Genomic DNA, 22,103 nt, shown 5'->3' on the forward strand with positions numbered 1-22,103 from the left:
GACAAAACTTAAGGCGGAAAAACTGGTAAAAAGTTTATATCACGACTCCCGCGAACACGACTTACAACTTTCATCGTATTGTGCTCTCCAAAGATAGAATTTACACGATTCGTTCTTAGGTTTTCGACCGTGAAGATGATGTCGTTTTAGTAATAAAAAGTTACCGAATATAAGTAGCAAAGCATAGGTAATAGATATATTTTGTTACGGTACAGACAGCATTTGCACTTCAGACCTTCCTTATGAGAATGAACAGCTTCTGGTCGAGCTCAAACCTAGCTGCAATCGACGGGTCCCCCTTAAGCTGCATCAGAAGCCCTCCGAACGAAACGAATATGTCCCTGCAGCCAACCGAAAAAAAAGATCACACTCGATGTAATTAGAAAAAAATAATATATATATATATATATATATATATTGCGCGTAAAAACGTACGCTTTCACTTGTTTCTCTCTGGATTCCTCCGAGATTCTGTACAGTTTTCCTTGCATGACGTAGTCGAACTTGTCTGCGAGTGATTTCTTGTTACCCTGAAATTGGAATTACCGATAAAAGTTGACAACCATCAGCATCTCACATATATTCCCAGAGCGCTGAGATTGTACGATAATGTAATGTTACTTCTAGTTGATCGTATATACGAAACGATCGTGATGGATACCTTCGAGCGACATAAATTGAAATAGAAGGAGAAAAAGAAGAAGAGTGACAAATAAGAAGAAAGACGATAAAAATCTGGACAGTGGTAGACTCTTTAAATGATAATAATGAGAGAATCGACGAATTGGAAAATTTGCTAGATTATGTCGACGAATTGGTAAGGCAAGTTTGTATTGCTATGGCTAAAAGATTTACGAAGAAACCTAAAATAATCATAAACTGAATTGCGAATAGCAGAATATCAGGATTTCAAGATAAAATAGGATCATATTTTACCGGTGCGAAATAACCACTGTCGGGTGTCCCATCCAAGTTCAACGTAGATGCTAACACCATCATGAACTTGTCTCCAGTACGCATTGGATATATCTCGGTGTTGATATCAAGAAACATGAGCATGTCGAACTGCTCGCTCCTAGCAGAAATTCGAGACACTGAAAAAAGACCAAGAATTAATCGAAGTTAGAAAATGTTTCAGACTGCACGAAAATTGCAAAAGATACAATAGAAACCCAACGATGAGAATACACATATCACTGGATAGTGATTCAACAAGAATTTCGACACGGGTATGAAATATTTAGAAGTTTATATATCTAAAAAGCCTCATTCAATTACGTTTGATACATCAGCCCTGAATATCGGGATTACCATCACTAGTAGTTATTGCACCACGGTTATTTTAGGTAATGCTCCTAATCCCGCAAGTGCATTTATTTGTCTTGACCAAGTGAAACTCTGAAACTCCATTAAAGTTTCCGGCGGGTCTAAAGTTACTCGGAAAAAAATAGCACATTCTTCAATCTTCATAGATCACTTTCATATGGCAATAATTCACGCAAATCAAGTAAGATAAACCAAAATACACTAACAAATGAACATTAATATAAGTTAATTAGCATAATAAATGTTTACAGATGTATTTTATAAAATGTCTAAAGCCATGTTCGTTAATGATTAAAGCATTGGATATTGATACTCTACATCGCATATACAGAAAATTCCCTCTTTTCAGTCATTAATATAAGTTAATTAGCATAATAATTCATTGCTTTTCCCACAATTGTTGTGCAACTTTACGAGAAACTTGTCTAAAATGATGTTTGACCACTTTCTTCTTCTTATCTTAACTTATTTTTTATTTTTAATATTTTAATGTCCTCTTTTATGTATCCGGTTTGTCATACATTTTCTGCATCTACATTATTCAATAATCCAAAGACTGTAAGAATTCCTGCCAGAAACAAAGATACACACCACGAACAAAGAGAAAGTGCAATGAGGGGGGAATAATAAAATTCAAGAAATCATACCCCTATCAAACTTTTTGCCATCAGGATCTAGCTCGTCGACTCGAAATATATCTTCAAAAAGTGTTTCCACCATAGTTACAACACTGTGTCGGAACCTAAATCCGAAAACAAAACACGATAAGTCCTGGCCCATCAAATTACACATTTAAGATGGTGTCGAATTTCAAATCGGTTAAGTATTTATCTGCGTTTATTATATTGCAAATCTGTACTGATTAACTACTGAAAATGGACAATTTCATCCTGATCGTCTCAAATTGAATGGGAATTTTACAATGCTAGAAATATTTTTTTAACATGCCAGAAAAAAGAATATTTCGGGAGATAACAGAAGCATATTAGATGTCAGAAAATTGAAAGTTAAAACCACAAGGCTCGTTTCAAAGCTGGATTAAGTATCACTGGCTAAACACATATTGTAACATGTATAAAACGGTGATAAATAATAATATAACTAAACTAACTTCAACCTCCTGATTTTCTAATTTCTCAGGAACACAAAAATATTATCCTACAGAAACTGGAAATTATCACAAGCACAAGCATTAATGAATTTGAACCACAAGCCGCTTTTTTCATACGAAACTCTTGCTGATTTAGCTGCACCTAATCGATTCCAAACAGGGCTCAGTCCAATTCGCAGCCAATGATGAAATTGGCAACACACACACACACACACACACACACACACACACACACACACACACACACACACACACACACACACACACACACACATATATAGAGAGAGATGTCAATTATGAAAGCAAAGTAGATGAGTAAAAAACAGCAGCGAATGCAGAAAAAGGCGGAGAGAGAAACAGAAAAACCAAACAAAACCCTAGATCAATCAATCCCCAAGTACATCACAAACAAAATAAGAATCGTAGCAAATTAAAAAAAAAAAAAAAAAAAGAAATCTATGTGTGTGTGTGTGTGTGTGTGTGCGTGTGCGTGAGAGAGAGAGTATATTTGTTAGTCGGAGAGATACCTGTATCAAGCTTCTGCTCTGCAGTTGCCGGAGAAGGAGAACTGCGACTGAACAAAGAGGGCAAATAAAAATTGGAATTGAATTTGATGCTCTCAACTAGACCCGGTTGGACCGGACATCGGTCTGGTTAATTATGGAAACTAGAATGTGATACTCGCACTATTTTTATTTATTTATTTATTTTTATTGAAAATTTGAATCAACACGTGTATATTGCAAAGGGTGAATATAAAATCGAAAAATTAAAACAAATATTATAATTTGGAATATTGATGTCGAAAAATTAGTAATTTGTGTCTTAAATTTTGATTGGTCTATATGCAATTTTTATATATGTTAGGCAACGCCGGCAACCCTAATGGTATTTTTGAAAAAATATTTTTTTCATTTTTTTCCTACTAATTTTTTTGAAATTAAATTATATTTCGTGAAAAAAATCAAAAATTTCAAGTTATTTCACTTTAATGATTTTGCAATGAAATTTTTGGTCTATATTTTACTTTCATAGCAAATCGGATAACACGTAGCTAATTATGAAATCCTAATTCACTACAAAATAAACAGACGATTTTTTTCTTCTAATTATTATTTCCTATTTTTAAAAGCAGAATTTTGACATATTACACTCTCTGAATACAACAAATCATTCACAAACATATTCCAAACTGATTTTTCAATAGTTAATAAGTGTATCTTAGGCTACGTTTGATAAAATTAAGTGTTGATTGCTGAATGCTGAAAAAACATCTGAATTGTTAAGAGCATTGTCTGAATAATGAATGCTGAATGCATAAGTATGTTTGGTAACTCAAATCCTATTATAACCGAATGACGTAATTTTACTATATTAACCCTCAAAACTATAAACAAATAAATTTCATTACTAATTAAATTATCAATAAAAGTTAATGAAAAATAACAATCGTCACATGTAATTACCTGATTATTATATTCTCTTAATAAAAATAAATATTGCCTAAGATAAATATAATCTAATTTTTTTTAATAAACATATATAAAAATAAAAAAAATTAGCATAAATTTATTTCTCACATAAACATATCTAAACAAAAGAGAAGAATATATCTTTGTATTATATTTTAAAATTAATTACACACCAGACAGTCCTTTGTTTTTGTGTTTGATGATAGAAAAAAAAAAGAGTAATTGGAATAATCAAAATTTGGTATACAGATAAATTGGTCTAATATTCATTTAATGTACCTCTGAATGAATAAGTCAAAAATTCCCATCGGTAAGCAAGAAACTGATTCATTAAGAACTTCTTATCAAACATGCTGAACAATGTTATCTCTTACCGAATAAGATTTGAGTGTCATTAAAAGGTTGCCCTTAATGTTTTACATGGTGCAAATTATTATCTTAATTAATATCTTTGTTCTCAACCTTTTCAACGTGTTGTTTTGTAAATAAGTAATATCCGTATATTCATTTCTCGTGTTGAATCAACTGCATGGCATATCCGGTAAATAGAGAGAAAACAAGAGGCGAATAATGAGAAACCACAACAACCTGGGAGTGGGACCCACAACAAAAGGCAGAGAAATCAATCACACATAACAAGGCAAACTACCAAAACAGACAAATCTCACCCCTCCATAAAAATTTAAAAAAACAAAAAAAAAAAAAAACCTTTGATTATTCCGTCACCAATTAAATTATAAATTAATATATATATATCCCCATTTTTCTTAAATTCCCCTCATTTCTTCCTTCTCTCTTCTTCTTCTCTCTCTCTCTCTCTCTATATTCTCTCCAGCGTTTGTGGAGCTGCTTGTAAGAAGAACAAAATTACTGTAAAAAACGAAGAATTAATATTTAATTGGATTATGATATAGTGCGTTTGTTCGATGGATGAAGCAAAGAGGTTTGGATCTCTCAGTATTAATGGCTTCTCTCCTGTTTCTTCCTCTCCTGTTCTCTGGAAATCCAGAAAAAGATCAGGTTTTTTTTTTTTTTTTTTTTTTTTTTTTTTTTAATTATTCTAACTATGTGTTTATTGTTTTGATGAACCTTCTCTGTCACATGTGGGTGGGTGGGTGAAGGTGGGGTGGGGTGGGGTGGGGTGGGGTGGGTGGGTGGCAACTGGCAAAAACTAGGGTTTTTTTGGCTTTGCTGAGACGTTACTTCATCTAGCAATGGTTTACCAGTTCTTTGTGGATACTGTTAATTTTTTTAATTTTCCCATCGTTTTCTTTCAACTTGTTGATTTAATTTTGTTTTTTAAGTTAATTACTGTTCCGATTAGTCTTCCCTTTCATTAATTAGTTGAAGATTTATAATATTTATAATATTAGCCTTTCTCGAATTTTTTTATAATCCTCAAGTTAAATCCAGTTTTTAGAATTAGCTCTTTCAGAAGAAAAAAAAAATCCAGTTTTTTTGGGTAAAATCATAAATCGGAATTTCGAATTTTGGAATGAAAATATTTGTTCCACAATTGGAAATTTTCGAATCGGAATTTAAGTTTTTTCATGTTATCTTATTATGAGTACACATTTCGAAAGAAAAAGAAAGTCGAATTTTATGGAAATGTTTTCGGAAATTAAAATTGGATCGGAAATCGGAATCTAACATGTATTCCAATTCGGTTCCAAAAAAATCGAGAAAAAAAAATCGGAAATCATAACTTTCTGAATTGGGAATGAAATTTTTTTGTTCCAAATTCGGAAACTTTCGGATTGGAATGAGCCGAATTCATAAATTATGTTCCACTTTGCACCTCTAGAATTAGGAGACAGTTTGAAATAAATAAATATATATATATATATATATATATATATATATATATATACTTTCAAAACTGCTGCTATAATTTATAATTTATAAAAAAATCTTGGAGCAGTAGGCACGAAGAAGAATCCAGACAAGACAGTACCAGACGACAAACCGCAAGAATCTTCCACACTTGAAACAGTTTCGGACACCGATAAATCCCCAGAGAAAGTTCTAGAACCTTCTGAAGAGAACAAGAATCAGGAACCGAACCCTTCCTCAGTTCTCTCCGAAAAACGAAAGGCTCTTTTCGAACCCCTCGAACCACCGATCAACATAAACGGGAAACGCCCCTCTGCAGAAACACTGCTTCCGCCTCCCGATTTCGAGTCCGCCACATATCCGCGTGGATGGCTAATCGGAAAAAAACGGAAGCTCGTAAATGTGGATGTTGTCGAGAGCATGCGAAGAATCGCCGTTCAAGAAATGAATCGAAAGGTTTCGAAATCATGACTCCCTTGTTTTTTTTTTTTTTTTTTTGCTTACATTGTGTTGAACACGAAATAAACGGTTTTTTTTTTTTTTTGCAGGATAGAGAAATAGATGGGCTGAACGAGCAGTTGGAAGAGGATGCTCGATGTTTGGAGCACATTCAGCTGCAGTTACTCGAAGAACGGAGCAAACGTGCTGATGTGGAGAGGCAGAATAATATGCTGCAAAACCAGATTAATATGCTTATGGATATGTTGCAGGAAAATGAAGTGATGGATGAAGAAGAAGGAACTGATCAAGGGTTGTAAGCTTCTATTTATTATTGTTGTTATATCTATATATACTAGTAACCATGCCCGTGCGTTGCACGGACATCATTCCAAAAAGGAAAAAAAGAATATTTAATTACATGACACATAAAATTGTAAGATGAAATATTAAAATATTTAATTGTGAAATTTAAATTTCACTACCATCAATGTTCCTAAATATTTGATAATTCAAATCCAGTGAATCCAAGATATTTTAACGTTTAGTGTCCTAAAGACTTCACTACGTGCATTAACAAATTTTGAGATGGTGAAGTATTGTGTATGGATATCGTGAGAATGAAATTTTTTAATTGTTCTACAAAGTATGAAGCATTTGATAAAGAACAAATTAATTAAGAAATATAAGCTATCAAAATGATGAAACATAAAAGAAAACTCCGACAGTAAACTATTAATTACAGTTATAATAAAAAGGGTTAAATACATTTGCACCATTAAAGTATATCCTTTGTATCACTTACGCACTTAAACTATTATTTGTAACACTTATACCTCTCACGCACAATTTAATTTGTATTTTATATTCTAATATCTTAAAATGTTATTTTTTATTGAAAGGAATAAGTAAAAGAACAATTAAATTATACAACTAAAAATATCTGTTGAAAAATGCAATATTTTAAAATTTAAAAATATTATCTTGTGTTGGGTAGATATTTAATAAATAACATCTCATTTTTATTGGACCAATTAACCGAATATATTTATATCCGTAAATTTTAACAAATCAATACATAATTAATAGTAATTTTAAGTATTTAATTTATTTTAGTTCATTAATTTCTTAAAATATATTTTCATTCATTGTATCACCTTTTAATTATGGGAAAATTAGAGAAAACCCCCCATCTAGGAAATATAGTTAAGGAAACACCTCCTCCCAAAAATAATTAGAGAAAACCCCCTTAGCTATCTTCCACATAAGTGATATTTTTATAATTCCAAAATTACCCTTAATTGTCTACTATACTCTTTCAAAACCCGAATCTTATTTTCTCTTCTCCCGTCTCTTCTCTGCTTTTTTTTTTTCTCTATATTATATTTTTCTCTCTCAATTCTTTAGGTTATTCTCTCTTGATCGAAAGATGAAGAACCAACCACCGACATCACCGCCAGAACAACGATGTCAATTCCGTTGAAGTCGTCGTCGTCGTTGTCGTCCCCATCGCCGTCGGGGTCATCGTCGTTGCAGATCTTAACAAAATCCATAAAGATGGTGATGATTTTGATAGCGATTCTGAGTTTGAATGCCACGATTGCTACATTGGAGGCAAAAATAGGTAAAATTGTCGATTTGTCGCCGGAATCGGATTTTGATGGGTGGTGGTTCTGCTTTGATTGGTGGTGCGAGTTGTGATTTTATTTATTTATTTGTAATAAAAAAAACCATCATAATATCAAAGTAATGTGGTGATGGTGTGTTGTGGCGGCGGTGTGGTGACGATTGGGTTGGGGTGGGGGGGTGGGGTGCAGATTTGTGGTTTTTGTTGGATTTGGCGGAGGACTGCGCGTATTGAGAATTTCGCGCATGCTGAAACCTTAATCGAGTATGTACATGTTCATAGTCGATTAAGCTAATCGACTATGCTCTGGCAATCGATTAAGGTTGATCGACTCCAATTTTTTTATTTTATTTTTCGAATTTTTGTTTATTGATTCCAATTGTATAAATTATTTATAATATTTGTATATTTTTTGTTTTTGTAATATATAGTTGATTTTGCATTCTTCGCAATTGTGATTTGTTATTTTTAGTGGCAGATTCTTAATCGACTACGGTTCACATCATAGTCGATTAATATGCTTCATTGACTCCAATTTTTAATTTGTTTCTGGATTTTTTGTTTATTGATTCCAATTGTATAAATCAATTATAATGTTTTTATATTGTTTGTTTTTGTAAAATATAGTTGAGTTTGCATTTTTGTAGTTTTGATTTGTTATTTTTAGTAGTCGGTTCCTTAATCGACTATAGTTCATCATAGTCGATTTAATATGCTTCATAGTCGATTAATATACCTGATAGAGAAAAAAAGTTAAAAAATGAAAAAAAAAATTAAAAATTAATTTTTTTTAAATGAATAATAATAATAATAATAATAATAATAAATTAATAATAATAATAAATAATAATAATAATAATAATATAAAATAAAAAAAATAAAATAAAAAAGAAGAAAGAGAGAAAGACACGACAAATGGGTCATGAGATAGTGTGTAAGGTAGAGAGACATAAATGAAAAAAATGGTGGTTGAAATTTGAAGTGGGTTTTTCTCAAATATTGCAAAATAGTTTTGGCATGTTCGTATCAAAAGAAGTATTGAGGGGTATATCAAAGAGTCCTTTAATTATTGTTCAAAATTTAATTTTTGTTATTTTTCAATTTTATATGATCCAATAATTATTAGATTGTTATATTATATATTATGTGTAAAATTTTAAATAATTAATGTTGAGAGGTAAATGTTACAAATAATACTTTAAGCGGCGATTGTTACATATACTATTTTCAAGGATGCAAAGTAACCCTATAAAAAAACACTTAAACAAAAATTCCAGCAAAACCTTAACTACTCGTCAATCAAAAATAAAACCACGGCAGGCATTCTCTATCATTATCTCTCTTGAAAGATGGCAGCACATCTTTACGTAAATCAACAAAGAAAGCAAACTGTTCTAAATAATTTCACCTAAAAAAACCACAAAAATCACATCATACAAATTATTAAAAGAAATGAAAAAAACAATGCATGTAAATTGCATAGGATTCATCAAGACCACAGTCTCCACGAATAATTTCTGTCAAGGAATCAAGAATGTAAAAGCTCGGTCTCAACTAACTTTTGATAAGAGTTTCATGTACATGTGGTATGTGTTATTATTTAAGTCAATTAGAATTAGTCAAATCATATGTTAGTGTGTAGTTTTTTATTAGTTGGTATGAATTAAATTAGTGGGATAGTGTAATTAAGGGGTTAGTGGGATGGTAGTTTAGTTATTATTTATGAGTATTCTAAATAGATCGTGATTATAATGTTACGTGCATGATATGAAGTTTAAGATAAGAATCAATTAATCTCCCTTTGTCTTCTCTTAATTCTCCTCTTTGTTCTTTCATAAGTCATATCTCACAAAATATTCTTTTTAATTCTTGAAATTATGTTTATTTGCTCAAATTACCACGTAACAATATGAGATAAAACGACCATAGGTATGAAAATGAATTGCTCATAGGATGCCCAAAAATCCAAAGGCACAAATAATCATTCGTCTATCTCACTGGAATTTCATTTACGAAGAGAGCAATATGCAAATATTTCACCTGCATATGGACATGGATAAATTTGAATGTCAAAAATCATATCGTGTCCAGTATATTACGCGGCTTTTCAACGTAGGGACCAAATTATGTTTCATTCAATCTACCAATGATCTCAAAACTACTTTCATCTGAAAATGACAACTATTGGAAACTGAAGTTTATATTCAACCAATGATAGATGTAAAATATTAATAAAACAACATAGTCAGTGCTTCAAAGGGAAAACATGTATTCATTGTTATGATATCAGAAATTATAAATTAAGATGGGGACAATAGAACCCACAAAATCAAGAAAAATATTTTTTCTAAAAGAATTATAAAGAAAATGATGTATACTATAAAAATAAGCACAATCCAGGACAATGCATATGATTATTTCAAAGCCAATAACAAAGTGAAGCGTGCTACTCTCAAGCCCGATAATTGAACTTGCATTACTAAGATTAAGGCAACCTTGTAAAATATAGCAATTACCTTGAAAAGTATTCCGTTTAGTCAACTCCTCGAATCTCAAAAACCGGAATCATATATTCTTCTGTAGATTTGGCATTGGACGAAATAAAGATTACCAATACTTGGTAAAATATGAACATAAAAATAGCATAGAGTTTGTTTATAAAGGGCAAAAACAAAAATAATTACGTGGAAATTTTTAAAACCGGAAACTAAATGTTTTAAATGTTCATTTAGTCAATAATCTCAAAAGTCCATGTGCAAACACATATAAAAACTGTTATCCTCATGCAGCTTGCAGGAAACATTTATTCATGCATTAACTCAAATAATATGGAATATGTACTTCCCTTGTCTCCAATGAAAACACACCTTGTGCTGCGCCTGCTAGTAGTTGTTGCAGGTGTCACTTCAATAATAGATGCGACTGTAAAAACCACGATAAAATTGGGTTTGTAATTGAATATTTGAGTGATATGGAAGTAGAATGAAGAGAATGACATAAGAAATTCGGATTTGAAGGAGATTTTAGGGTTGCCAGTTACCACCATCTTTTACAGTTTTTCCGTCGGATCGTGCGTTGTCATTGAAATCAAGAAAATAGTAATACGTGGGGTTGTTTTACTTTTCTTCTTTTTAATCGTGTGGAACGGCAAAAAAGAAAAGAAAAAAACCTGCCAAAATTTGGAATGACAAAATTGCCCCCAAAGTTAGGTTTAGGGTTATAGGTCAAAATATCTTCTTTTTATATATAAGATGTGTGTGTATTTTTTTTATTTTTTTCATTATGTGGTTTATTCTTTTTTGTATGTGCAGCAATATATAGAAAGTATGGGTGTTCTTTTGTTGTAATTGTAATGTGTTTTGTTGACCGTTGGATGATGTGATTAAATATTTAAAACAGTATTGATTTCTTGGTCCGTATATAATACTATCTAGGGAATTGCTTTTTGCGGTTTGAAAATTGCTATTTGCGGTTTTCAACAAAACCCCCCAAAAAAATATTTTATTACACTAAAACCCCCAAAACTTTCCAAAACAATCCAAAAACCCCCCCAAAACGCGTAAAAGCCCAACTTGGGCGCCCATTTATGCAGTGCACGCCCAAGTTGGGCGTGCAAGCTGCATTTGGGCGCCCGAGTTGGGCGTCCAGTGCAAAAAAAAAAAATTAATTTTTTTTTTTTTTTTTTTAAATGGTCGAACGCCCAAGATGGGCGCCCAAGGCGTGTACGAACGCCCGGAACGGGCGTTCGTACACGTCTTGGGCGCCCATCTTGGGCGTTCGACCATTTTTTTGCGAAAAAAAAAAGCCCTACAAATCGATTTGTAGGGCTTTTTAACATGAAATTGGTCCTGTAATCGACCTACCCAATGCATATTACACATATAAGAGTCGAAATTACATCAAAAAATCGAAGCCCAACCCTTCTTCAAGCTTGATTTCGAATTTTCGAATTTTTTTTTTCTTTTTTTTTGCTATTTGCAGTTTTGGGGGGGTTTTTGATATTTTTAAAAGTTTTGGGGGGTTTTGTTAGAAACCGCGAATAGCAATTTTGTGACCGCAAATAGCATTTTCTTACTATCTAATATACCACGCATGCGAATAATCGAACCGAAATATTGCTTATAAACCAGATCATGTTACAAATGAAGCAAAAGAAATGATGTTTTAGAAGATATCGAAACGGAGGAATATGAATAAAATACGAAACCAATCGAAGAGAGCGATAAAACATTCATTTACACAAGGGCCCTTGAGAGTTCTCTTAATTACCACATGAACACGAAATAAATACGACACCCAGAATGTCGAACCACTCTATGTCATCTGTTAACAAGATCTATAACAAGTAAAACCACAAACAAACAACATATATACACTGACGCAGAACGGAAGCACGGTAAAGAATTAATTTCTACGAATTAATCCTATAGAACAAAATAACATTCGGAATCCACCGAAAACTCTGGAATCCACCAGAAAAATAGAGAAAACTCTAAATAATTTTATTAAAATTCGAAAAATTCTCCTTAAAATAAAGTCCTAAGGCACCTATTTATACTAAAAAACTGAAAACCCTAATTAAACTAAGAAAATAATAAAAATTACCAAAAACGGCAAAAACGAGTTAGAGTCTGATTCTAGTAGATCTCGTAATTTTGGGAACAACCCAATTTACGGAATCCTAATCCGATTTTCTATGATTTGATATTAATTTTCTAAAACTTACCTAAAATAGCAAAAACGAACTTTTGGGAGTCTAAACGACGTTGGATTGCTGAAATTGGACGTGATTCATGAGCAAAGCTCATGAGTTTTGTTCCTTGCGCCGTTTCACTTGAGATAGAGTTCGTTTCGTACTCAACTACGATTTGAGTTCGTCGAAAACCCTTATTTTTCCATAATTTCTTTCGATATTTCCACCCATGTCCATTAATAACTCTTCTCCGAATTAAATAGTTATTTTGCAACACGAATCCAATTTGACGTTCCTTATCAATCTCCTCTTCTTCAAAAGAGCTCGACCTCGAGCTATGATCAAAATATAGCGATGCATATTTCTTTGCAAACAACTTCAAGTGCTCCACCAATATTCCCCGCATAGAAATCTCGCTTACAAAATCTTCCTCCAAACGAGGCGTTGGAAAAATTGGCTTCTTAATCGAAAATCCCAATGGCTCCACCAATTTCTCCGATACATGAACTTCACAGCAAACACTATCTACAATTAGATCACATACCTCAACGCAATCCACTTGTTCCTTCTCTTCACGTGCAACTTCCTCCTCTTGAACAAATTTTACAACTTCAAATTCTTCCTCAAATTTGTTTTTAACACCCTCTTTAAACTCATCGACTCTCTCTTCAACCTTGCTAAAGTTCTCTTCTATCCCGTTGACGCTCTCTTCGACTTTATTGATGCTCTCTTCAACCTCGTTGACTCTCCCTTCAACTTCACCGACTTTCACCTTGATTTCGTTAATGTCATCGTTAATCATAGCTACGCTAATTTTAACTTTTGCATCAACAATTTCGTCTTCAACTTCGTTAACTCGTACGCCATGATCCTCCACCAAACTGGGTGCTTGAATAACGAATGAAGTATCTTGTACCTCCTTAACTTTGGCAACGGGTGGAACATCTTTGATTTTTCTAGAAGAACTATTTCGCTTCTGATAATATTCCTCGCTCCATGCAAACTCTTCAGCCTCTTCAAGGGAGTCGAATGCGCGCCACCCCATCCTAAGACGGATTGAAATATTCAATCCTTGCAAGTACCTTGAAATTTCCATACTTTCGGATTCTTGCAGGTTATTTAAGTTTGCTAGTCTCATAAACTCAGCAGTATACTTGTTAACAGATCTACTCCCTTGCGAACAATTACGATATAGTTGAAATAGACGTTGCTCATAACCTAGGGGTAAAAAACGATCCATCAACATTTTTCTCATCCTACTCCATGATTGGATTGGAAATTTTTCTTGTCTAGCTCTCTTCATCTGTATTTCATCCCACCATGCGGCTGCACAACCCTTTAACTCACACCTAACCAATTTTACCATCTTATTCGGCAAAATACCCATCAATTCAAAATAATTTTCAACTTCTGACACCCAATCGATAAAATCCTCAACTTCAAGAAAATTTCCACTAAAAGAAGGAATTTCAGCTCTTACCCGATATTTATCACGATCTTTTTGCCTCTTTATAGGCGGATTTTCTTCAAAATCAGAGTTGCCGCTCACCTTTGAATAATCGTCATACCTTGATTGAAGTTGAGCAGATCCATGATAATTGTGTCTAACATATGCACCTCGGGCTACACCGTCGGCAATACCCATGCTAGATCCAGTTATTCTGTTGTTGTTGTCAAGGGCAAATCCCTCGCGTACCAACCTCAGATTTTGCAGTTTCTCAACCCCGCGGTCATCGCCAACGTAGTTTTTGTCTCCATATCTTGCACCTTTCGCCATCTAACCAGGAAAAACCTCGCTACTGATGCCAACTGACGCAGAACGGAAGCACGGTAAAGAATTAATTTCTACGAATTAATCCTATAGAACAAAATAACATTCGGAATCCACCGAAAACTCTGGAATCCACCAGAAAAATAGAGAAAACTCTAAATAATTTTATTAAAATTCGAAAAATTCTCCTTAAAATAAAGTCCTAAGGCACCTATTTATACTAAAAAACTGAAAACCCTAATTAAACTAAGAAAATAATAAAAATTACCAAAAACGGCAAAAACGAGTTAGAGTCTGATTCTAGTAGATCTCGTAATTTTGGGAACAACCCAATTTACGGAATCCTAATCCGATTTTCTATGATTTGATATTAATTTTCTAAAACTTACCTAAAATAGCAAAAACGAACTTTTGGGAGTCTAAACGACGTTGGATTGCTGAAATTGGACGTGATTCATGAGCAAAGCTCATGAGTTTTGTTCCTTGCGCCGTTTCACTTGAGATAGAGTTCGTTTCGTACTCAACTACGATTTGAGTTCGTCGAAAACCCTTATTTTTCCATAATTTCTTTCGATATTTCCACCCATGTCCATTAATAACTCTTCTCCGAATTAAATAGTTATTTTGCAACACGAATCCAATTTGACGTTCCTTATCATACACTCTAAATACACTTTGTACACAAAAAGACACTTTTTACTACTTATAAACGGCCACTCTAGCTGAAAGCTTCTTCATACTTGTACAGACTTGATGCGTCGATCGGAATTCGAAACCAGTACTTGGATCCGTAGGCACCCGTGTGTGACGAAATGAACTACACAAGGCTAAAATGTAGTCGCCTTTCTTAAAGGCTAATTTCTATAGGCGGGTGAGCTAATAACAATATTACAATACTCGAAGAAATAACAAATCTTTAATTTAAAATACTAGGTTGTTGAGAAGTGGTTATTTATTCTTTTATCTAGCTTGGTTTCCAAAGTCTTCCGAAATATTGAACAAGAACTGAGGTAGAGAAGCTATCCTGGGAAGGTTGAGCAGCAAATCTCCCACCGAGTCATTCCTAGCCATAGATGATGTCGATTGATCGTAGCCGTAGATATCTTCGAACTTATCTCCACTAGTCGAAGCACCAGCATTGTTCGATTCATTTGCTCCATTTTGAAGAAGAGATGCATTTGCAAAGCTGTCATTTTTAGAGTCTTTCTGCAAAAGGCAGCAAAGGGAATTGACCCTAGACATGAGCAGTTTCTCGTCCGAGCCTGGCATGTTTTGGATATCGCTGAATAAGCAGCGGTTAATGTCTTCTAAAACTTGGAAGCTCTGCCATTCTTCAGTGGAGAGCGGTGTCTTATTATCGGACGATCCGTGCTTTGATATTCGATTTTCGAGGTGGCTGACTAAGTCAGATACAGACATAGAGGAGCTTAGTCCAGGTACCTTAATCATACCCCACCCGCTAAGTGCGTTCAGTTGCTCGATTTCGCAGCCTTTGATTTCTTCAACCGTCAACGGGTTCCTACCTGAGAGAAAAGGGACAAATTCTGAAATCAATATTCCATCTAAGTTTCGTTCTTTAAGTAAGGAAAAATGTCGATATTGTGGGAGACGATGATTCATTGCATTCGATAATCTAATAGTCTAGATTCTTCCGTTTATCTACTTAAATTTAAATCTCTACTTTAACATAAGGTCTTTATCATTTATTTAATATGATGATTAAAAAAAAGAATCACTAATCAGGAACTAACTATTGTTTCAATTGGGTAACCCTTGCAATATGTAATTTTTCGAAAAGCGAATACATAACTGATAATGACATTTCATTAAAACGACAAAAGGGAAGAAGGCTATTCGTTTTCAAAAGGAGATATTGTGAGACATCCACAATCGAAAACAAACAATATCATCAGATTTATAGACTTCAGATGACTTTATGCTTTTTTTCTATGTAAACAAACATTATGTATGCGTGAAAACAAATACCGAGGGCATCATTTAAGTATAATTACAGTATACTCAAGTGCCAGAATAAATTTCAAAACTAAGTATGATATTTAATTTCATGATAATATTTTACCTGAGCATGGTGATGGTGTTTCATGACGGTGGGATTCTGTATATCGACTCAGACTATCTTGATCATTCTTTGAGGAAGAAGATTGAGCCCCTGATTGAGAAGTCCCATCATTTATGCTAAAAATGGAAGGACTTCCCTCCCTATTCAGATCTTCATTTTGATCATCAAACACAGCGATTCTGGGTTCAAAATATGGAGAATCTAATGTTATCTCGCCTTGTTGACTAAGGAAAAGCAAGCGTGGATCACATTGAGCAAGTCTTTCAAAATGCTTTCCTAACATGCCCTGTGGGCATTCTAGATAATGCCGCCTGCAACAAAGATTTACTCCAGTTCACACATGTAAGATAAGACAATAAGTTGCAAAAAAAAAAAATAAAAAAAAAAATAAAAAAATAAAAAAAAAATTACTTGAATGACAGACAGAGGAAAGCCAAACGCAGACATGTATGAAATAAAATACATTATGTGATGTAATCGAATAACAAAACATATGCATAAAACACAGATGAACTGCACAGTAAGCAACAAACAACACTTCAATTTAGAGAAGTTCCACCAGAGGATGGGGACCATGCTCAAACAGGTCCTAATGGATGACTCCGGATTATGATTTATATCCAGCACACGGAATAGTATCCATATCAGATCATCTCAAGAATCTATTGATCAAGGAGTACACGACACAATATGCTTTACCAACTTAGACAAGAAGTATTACTTGAATAATATAATCCTAAAATATTCTTGCAGGGAAAAAAAAGGCACAGCATCTGACGAGTAATAAAATTTTCATCTTGTGGCCTGTGGGTACTCCCTTCCTCAGAAAATTCCTGAAACTACGAAACTATATGCAGAAAGAGAACCAGAGGCAATCTATAGCATATAAAAAGAAAAATTGCATGCAGGCAAAGCACATTCTACCACCCATTATCGATCACTCAAAAGAAAACCACAAAGCTTCATTTTCAAATAAAAGAACTCATCCTAGGTAGACTAAGGCCTCGTTTGGTTGGGGAGATTAGTCATGATTAACTAAATAATGGGATGATTAACTAAATAATGGAACTTTGTTTGATGTTAGGTATCCCCAATAACTTGCCGGGTCGACTCGCAAATATTATGTTATCAGACCTTATCTTGCCTATTAGGCATGTTTTTTATTGGATCTTTCAAGGCCCAAAAATACAATTGGGTTTCATTAGATTATTTAATCTTATCTTGGCTAATTTTATCTTGGCAACCAAACTAGGCCTAACAATATTACTTCCTAATCTTACACAGGAGAGGAAATGCGAGCTAAAAACGAGGGATGTGTTTGGCAAGGAACCAGAAACACATAAATGGACAAATTGAACATGAATGAACTGGGAAAGCTTATTACGGATGGCCGCTTATCCAGCCAAAAGCAAAACAAGGGTAAACATATGAAAGCAAGCTTGCATAAATATTTATCTTACTTGTGCAAACTAGCTTGTCCATCAGTAAAATCTGAAGTTGCCTGCCAGAGGGTGTGCTTCCGAGGTTGTGGATTAGTCTCCCTAAAGAACAGAGGTTGCCGAGCAAGCTGCAAACAAAACCGATAAAAATATTAAAAAATATGTTAAAGATAACGCAACAGTTATTAACATGCATTAGAACATTGCCGCTTAAATTAAGGAAAACTAGGTATTACACATCAACAAAATGGTAAGAAATATATTACCACAATATCTAATGTCCCGGGACCATCATCTGGGTAATTTGCCTTCAGAGCCATAATATCAGACCACAGAATTTCAATTTTATTCTTAAGACCACCATCAAGAACTTCCCAGACCAACTTATGCTTTGCAAAATAACATTTAGCCACCAAGTCTCCTTCATGCCTCGATTTGTACTGCATAATCAATTAAGCTCTCAGCGATTTTCAAGCAAATTTCATTTGCAACAAATCTTTTTCAAGCATGCGCATATATATAAATATATAAATATATATACCTCCCAGGTCCCAATTCTAAGAACTGAAGCAGGAAAATTGGAGGCCTTCAGCTTATCAGCAGGAGAAGCACAAGCAATCGACTGCAATTTACCGTGTTTTTTACTTCCGTCTTTTGGAGTGCTTGATTGGGAAAGTTTCATTTGGATTAAATCTAAAAGCGACGGGCTTTTCCTCAATCGCAAACCCAACGGACTAGGCTCATCCAGAGGGTTATAACCGGAAGCTGGCGCTGTAAAACCTCCCATTCCAAAACTCTGCTGCTGTAATATAGGTTTTAAAATTAAAATAAATGCACACACGCCCAAATTCTAATCAATTGCCCTAAAAATCTGCAGTTCATACAATTAGAACATAATTATCACAAAAATAAAACACCCAGCTCGATGCAGATATTAGAATAGCAACAACGTCAATTGCAATAAAACAGAGAGCTGCTACCCAAGGAAAAATCCCCAATTGTAAAATTGACCGGTGAAAAACTCGAAATCAGCTGCTAAATCATAAACGCATGTAAAAACAAATCAGAAAACAGAAAGAGAAGAGTAAATACCTTGGGCCTCTTCTGAAGCGGACCGTGTTCCTCGTACAGAGGATCCTCCAGCTCCATCTTCACGGCGGCGGGGGCCGCCTTTCCGGCCGGCGATTCCGGTTTGCCGTTTTTCATCAACTGCACCATTCGGAGGCTGTGAAATGCTTCTTCTACTTTACCGGCTTCCGCAGCTTGCGATCAAAACCCTAGGGCTAGAAAACGAGAGATTAGCTTCGGCGCTGCGATGCGAGTCGACTCGAGCGAGTTTTGAGTTTGAGTTTGAGTTTGCTTTTGCTTTTGCTTTCAGAGAGAGAAGACGAATGATCCAAGGAAATGAGTTAGAACGAGATTTGACATGTACTATTGAGACGGCGACTCACACGTGGCAACTTTACGCGCATTCCTGACGTCGTTGCCCCTCGCACGTGCCTAGCCTACTTGTTGAAATATTGCTTGTAATCTTGTATATATAGTTGTTTGTTGGTTAATCCATATCGGAAGTCGGAACGAAATTTTCGAACATCAATAATATTTTTTATTCTAAATTTCAAAAAATTGGATTTCTAAATTTCCTGAAAAAGAAATTCTAACGAAATTGGAATACATGTGAAATTCTCATTCCCGATCCAATTTTAATTACATACAATTTACGAAGTTGTTATATCAATATTATTATGTATTTTATTTTAGTAAAATATATTTTCATTCAGCCGATTTCAATCTATAAAATTTTAATTTTGGAACAAGATTATTCTTTCTAATTTTCGATATCCAAATTTTCAATTCTTCAAAAACAAATATTTGGAAAGGGATTGAATTTGTTTTTTCACGTGAAAAAATTAATATATATTTTTTCGAAATGACTGATTACGAGCAAATTACGTCCGATTTCCACCTCTAATTAATTTGTGGTGGTTATATACTTGAAACCCCCTTCAGGGGTAATTTAGTAACTCCATAAAATTCTGGGTCAGCTTTTTAGTTGGGTCACATGGTGCGAACCATTGTTTTTGGATAAAGTGTGGGTCCCACTATTTCTTGAAGCTTCCGCTCTGGTGTCACTCGTCAACGGTCGTGATTGGCGGGCGGACACGTGGACGAATCTGGCGCATTTTTACCATTTTCTTCATATTAACTTAATAAATAAATAAAACTCAATTTATCACTACATTTTTCTTCTTCATATTACTATTTATTCAAAAAATTAATATTTTTCATCAATGCTAATGTTATAATTTACAATAAGTAGTTCTTCATTTTGAGTAAATGTACAAGTAATAAATTTTATAATTGTACAAAAAATTGAATGGATCGAACTGACATAAATTGTAAATCGTAAAATTTTAATAACCATGACATTTGTTATTCATAAATTGCCGTATAAATGACTTTTAATCGAATTCAAAGGAGAGCGAGCACACGGCCTAAGTTTAAAAAATCTCCAAATTAAGAAATCCAAATATTTTAAACAGTGCATTTTTGTGCAAGTAGTCAACTTGCGCATGTAAAAGAAGATATTTTGACAACTTGTGATGTCGAATATTCAATTATGGTAATTAAATTCACAAAATTGATAATTGTCCAACAATTAGTGAAATAAAAATTTATAAAAAAGTATTACGAATTTTATTTGCTTGTAATTTTGTAAGAGACCAGAACGAGTTTTTTTTATTAATATAATCTTAAATGTATTTTTATTTTATGTAATTTGCGAGGTATTTGAATTATTTAAATTACGAAAATATTTTATATTAATAAAATCTCAATATTGGGTATCCGATGTTGGCATTTTGTTAATTATTGAGTATTTAGCTTTATTTATTAATTATCTCATTAATATGTTTAATTGATTTACTAAATTAAATTAATTATATTTAAAAAAATTGGGCTACAAGTACCTTTGAATAAATTTTTTGTTGAATAAAAATATTTAATTAGTTATGAAAGTAATAGCTATTTCTAATGAAACAAAAACTAAAACGTAGTGGGCCAACCCGGCCCGAGAAACAAAATTAAGGCCCAACTCAGATATAGATTAAACCGAAGGCCATATTGGAATTGGGCTTGGACCAGATGGAACGGACTAGATGCTTCAATGATTGTAATTTGGAAGGAATTTTCAATTCCGTTTTTTTTTTTTTCTGAAATTGGAATATACATGAGATTTCGATTTTGGATCTGATTTTAATTCTATAAATTCCGATATTCATTTATTCCTATACTCATAGTATAAAAGTTATTATCTATTTTACATTTTAGGTTACTGAAAACCAGAATTTTTCGAATTCCGACAATTACGATCCGATTCTTGATTTATTTTTTTACATAACAAGTTATTTATTCCAAATTTCTGAATCGAATTAATAATAATAATAATAATAAAAAAAAAATATAAATATCAACTCGTGAAATAACAAAATTTCAAAATTCAAACTAATTCCAAACATGCACATTCTATTGCCATCGTCACTCACAAGTTCATCACAATTAAAAGTAAATCAACAAAAAATATTTCAAGTTCAAAATTCAAACTTTAGTTTACTATCAACATTATAGAAAGGGAAAAAAAAAACAAAAAAAAAAAAAAAAAAAAAAAAAAAAAACTAGGAGCATCCCACCACACCATATATTTAGAAATTACAATTGTATTTTTAGTAAGATTAACCGACTTTTGACCCAATCTAATGTGTCGATTAAAAAGTTAGTATCAGCCTGAAAATATAGGTTGGTAACGATTACTTGGCTAAAACCAACTCAGTCCCAACCCTAATCATTCTAATTTTATTTTTCTTATATATTATAATTGTTTTAAATTATATTAAAATTGTATTTTTCTTATATATTATAATTGTTTTAAATTATATTAAAATTGAAATTAACCTTTATTATTGGACTGACATGATTAGGCTTTGGCCTTTTAGGTGGTTTTTACCTCATCTCTTGTGTGTGTTTATAGTTTATACCTACTAGTGCTTCTCCCATACATCACCCCATTGCTTTAAAGTAAATAAAATAAAGAAAGCAATGTATTTTATTTTATTTTATTTTGTAAAGTAAAAAGCAAATGATAGAAAATGTGAAATAGTCAACATGTACTATTTTTTCATGTAGATTATATGACCTACTAATTAAAGAGACAAGCCAAGTAACCAACTATTAACGCATTTAAATGTAATAATTCAAACTAATTCAGGTCCGCGATAAATTTGAAATTCGCAATTAAATACTATTTAATAAAATTA

At 33.2% G+C, this 22,103-nt stretch overlaps 3 protein-coding genes across 4 annotated transcripts; 1 reads left to right on the forward strand and 2 right to left on the reverse strand.

Annotated features, from left to right (window-relative positions):
• Positions 1 to 8: 8 nt before the first annotated feature.
• On the reverse strand, positions 9 to 3,097 carry LOC105976106 (DNA-directed RNA polymerases II and V subunit 8A). Its single transcript, XM_013001397.2, has 5 exons — positions 2,965 to 3,097; positions 1,974 to 2,068; positions 937 to 1,094; positions 436 to 530; positions 9 to 341 (listed from the first exon to the last, which is right to left on the reverse strand). Exons 2-5 carry the CDS (start codon positions 2,044 to 2,046, stop codon positions 230 to 232), a joined length of 438 nt encoding a protein of 145 aa, XP_012856851.1. The 5' UTR covers positions 2,047 to 2,068; positions 2,965 to 3,097; the 3' UTR covers positions 9 to 229.
• Positions 3,098 to 4,589: 1,492 nt separating this feature from the next.
• LOC105975781 (Snf1 kinase interactor-like protein) lies at positions 4,590 to 11,231 on the forward strand. Its single transcript, XM_088822975.1, has 4 exons — positions 4,590 to 4,929; positions 5,831 to 6,198; positions 6,291 to 6,538; positions 11,059 to 11,231. Exons 1-3 carry the CDS (start codon positions 4,836 to 4,838, stop codon positions 6,498 to 6,500), a joined length of 672 nt encoding a protein of 223 aa, XP_088679101.1. The 5' UTR covers positions 4,590 to 4,835; the 3' UTR covers positions 6,501 to 6,538; positions 11,059 to 11,231.
• Positions 11,232 to 12,019: 788 nt separating this feature from the next.
• On the reverse strand, positions 12,020 to 19,734 carry LOC105975780 (uncharacterized). 2 transcript variants are annotated; one of them, XM_088822971.1, is made up of 7 exons: positions 18,883 to 19,734; positions 18,332 to 18,592; positions 18,057 to 18,230; positions 17,812 to 17,918; positions 16,352 to 16,662; positions 14,933 to 15,794; positions 12,020 to 12,182 (listed from the first exon to the last, which is right to left on the reverse strand). In XM_088822971.1, exons 1-6 carry the CDS (start codon positions 19,006 to 19,008, stop codon positions 15,232 to 15,234), a joined length of 1,542 nt encoding a protein of 513 aa, XP_088679097.1. In that variant the 5' UTR covers positions 19,009 to 19,734; the 3' UTR covers positions 12,020 to 12,182; positions 14,933 to 15,231. The 2 variants fall into 2 exon arrangements, with proteins under 2 accessions (XP_088679097.1, XP_088679098.1); XM_088822972.1 differs by having other exon boundaries at positions 18,332 to 18,589; positions 18,883 to 19,196.
• Positions 19,735 to 22,103: the final 2,369 nt, after the last annotated feature.

This window comes from Erythranthe guttata, chromosome 9 (genome assembly GCF_056151865.1).
Source record: "Erythranthe guttata isolate IM_541 chromosome 9, IM_541, whole genome shotgun sequence".
NCBI lineage: Eukaryota > Viridiplantae > Streptophyta > Magnoliopsida > Lamiales > Phrymaceae > Erythranthe > Erythranthe guttata.

Bases quoted from the DNA above. Each gene is read 5' to 3' on its own strand.
- LOC105976106 (XM_013001397.2), bottom strand. From the start codon at position 2,046: ATGGTGGAAACACTTTTTGAAGATATATTTCGAGTCGACGAGCTAGAT. The intron at 1,095-1,973 runs GTATGATTTCTT...GTCTTTTTTCAG, and splicing joins TGGCAAAAAGTTTGATAGGG to TGTCTCGAATTTCTGCTAGG. The intron at 342-435 runs GTACGTTTTTAC...GGTTGGCTGCAG, and splicing joins AGAGAGAAACAAGTGAAAGC to GGACATATTCGTTTCGTTCG.
- LOC105975780 (XM_088822971.1), bottom strand. From the start codon at position 19,008: ATGGTGCAGTTGATGAAAAACGGCAAACCGGAATCGCCGGCCGGAAAG. The intron at 18,231-18,331 runs GTATATATATTT...TTGATTATGCAG, and splicing joins TTAGAATTGGGACCTGGGAG to TACAAATCGAGGCATGAAGG. The intron at 17,919-18,056 runs GTAATATATTTC...TTTTGTTTGCAG, and splicing joins CCGGGACATTAGATATTGTG to CTTGCTCGGCAACCTCTGTT.
- LOC105975781 (XM_088822975.1), top strand. From the start codon at position 4,836: ATGGATGAAGCAAAGAGGTTTGGATCTCTCAGTATTAATGGCTTCTCT. The intron at 4,930-5,830 runs GTTTTTTTTTTT...ATCTTGGAGCAG, and splicing joins GAAATCCAGAAAAAGATCAG to TAGGCACGAAGAAGAATCCA. The intron at 6,199-6,290 runs GTTTCGAAATCA...TTTTTTTTGCAG, and splicing joins TTCAAGAAATGAATCGAAAG to GATAGAGAAATAGATGGGCT.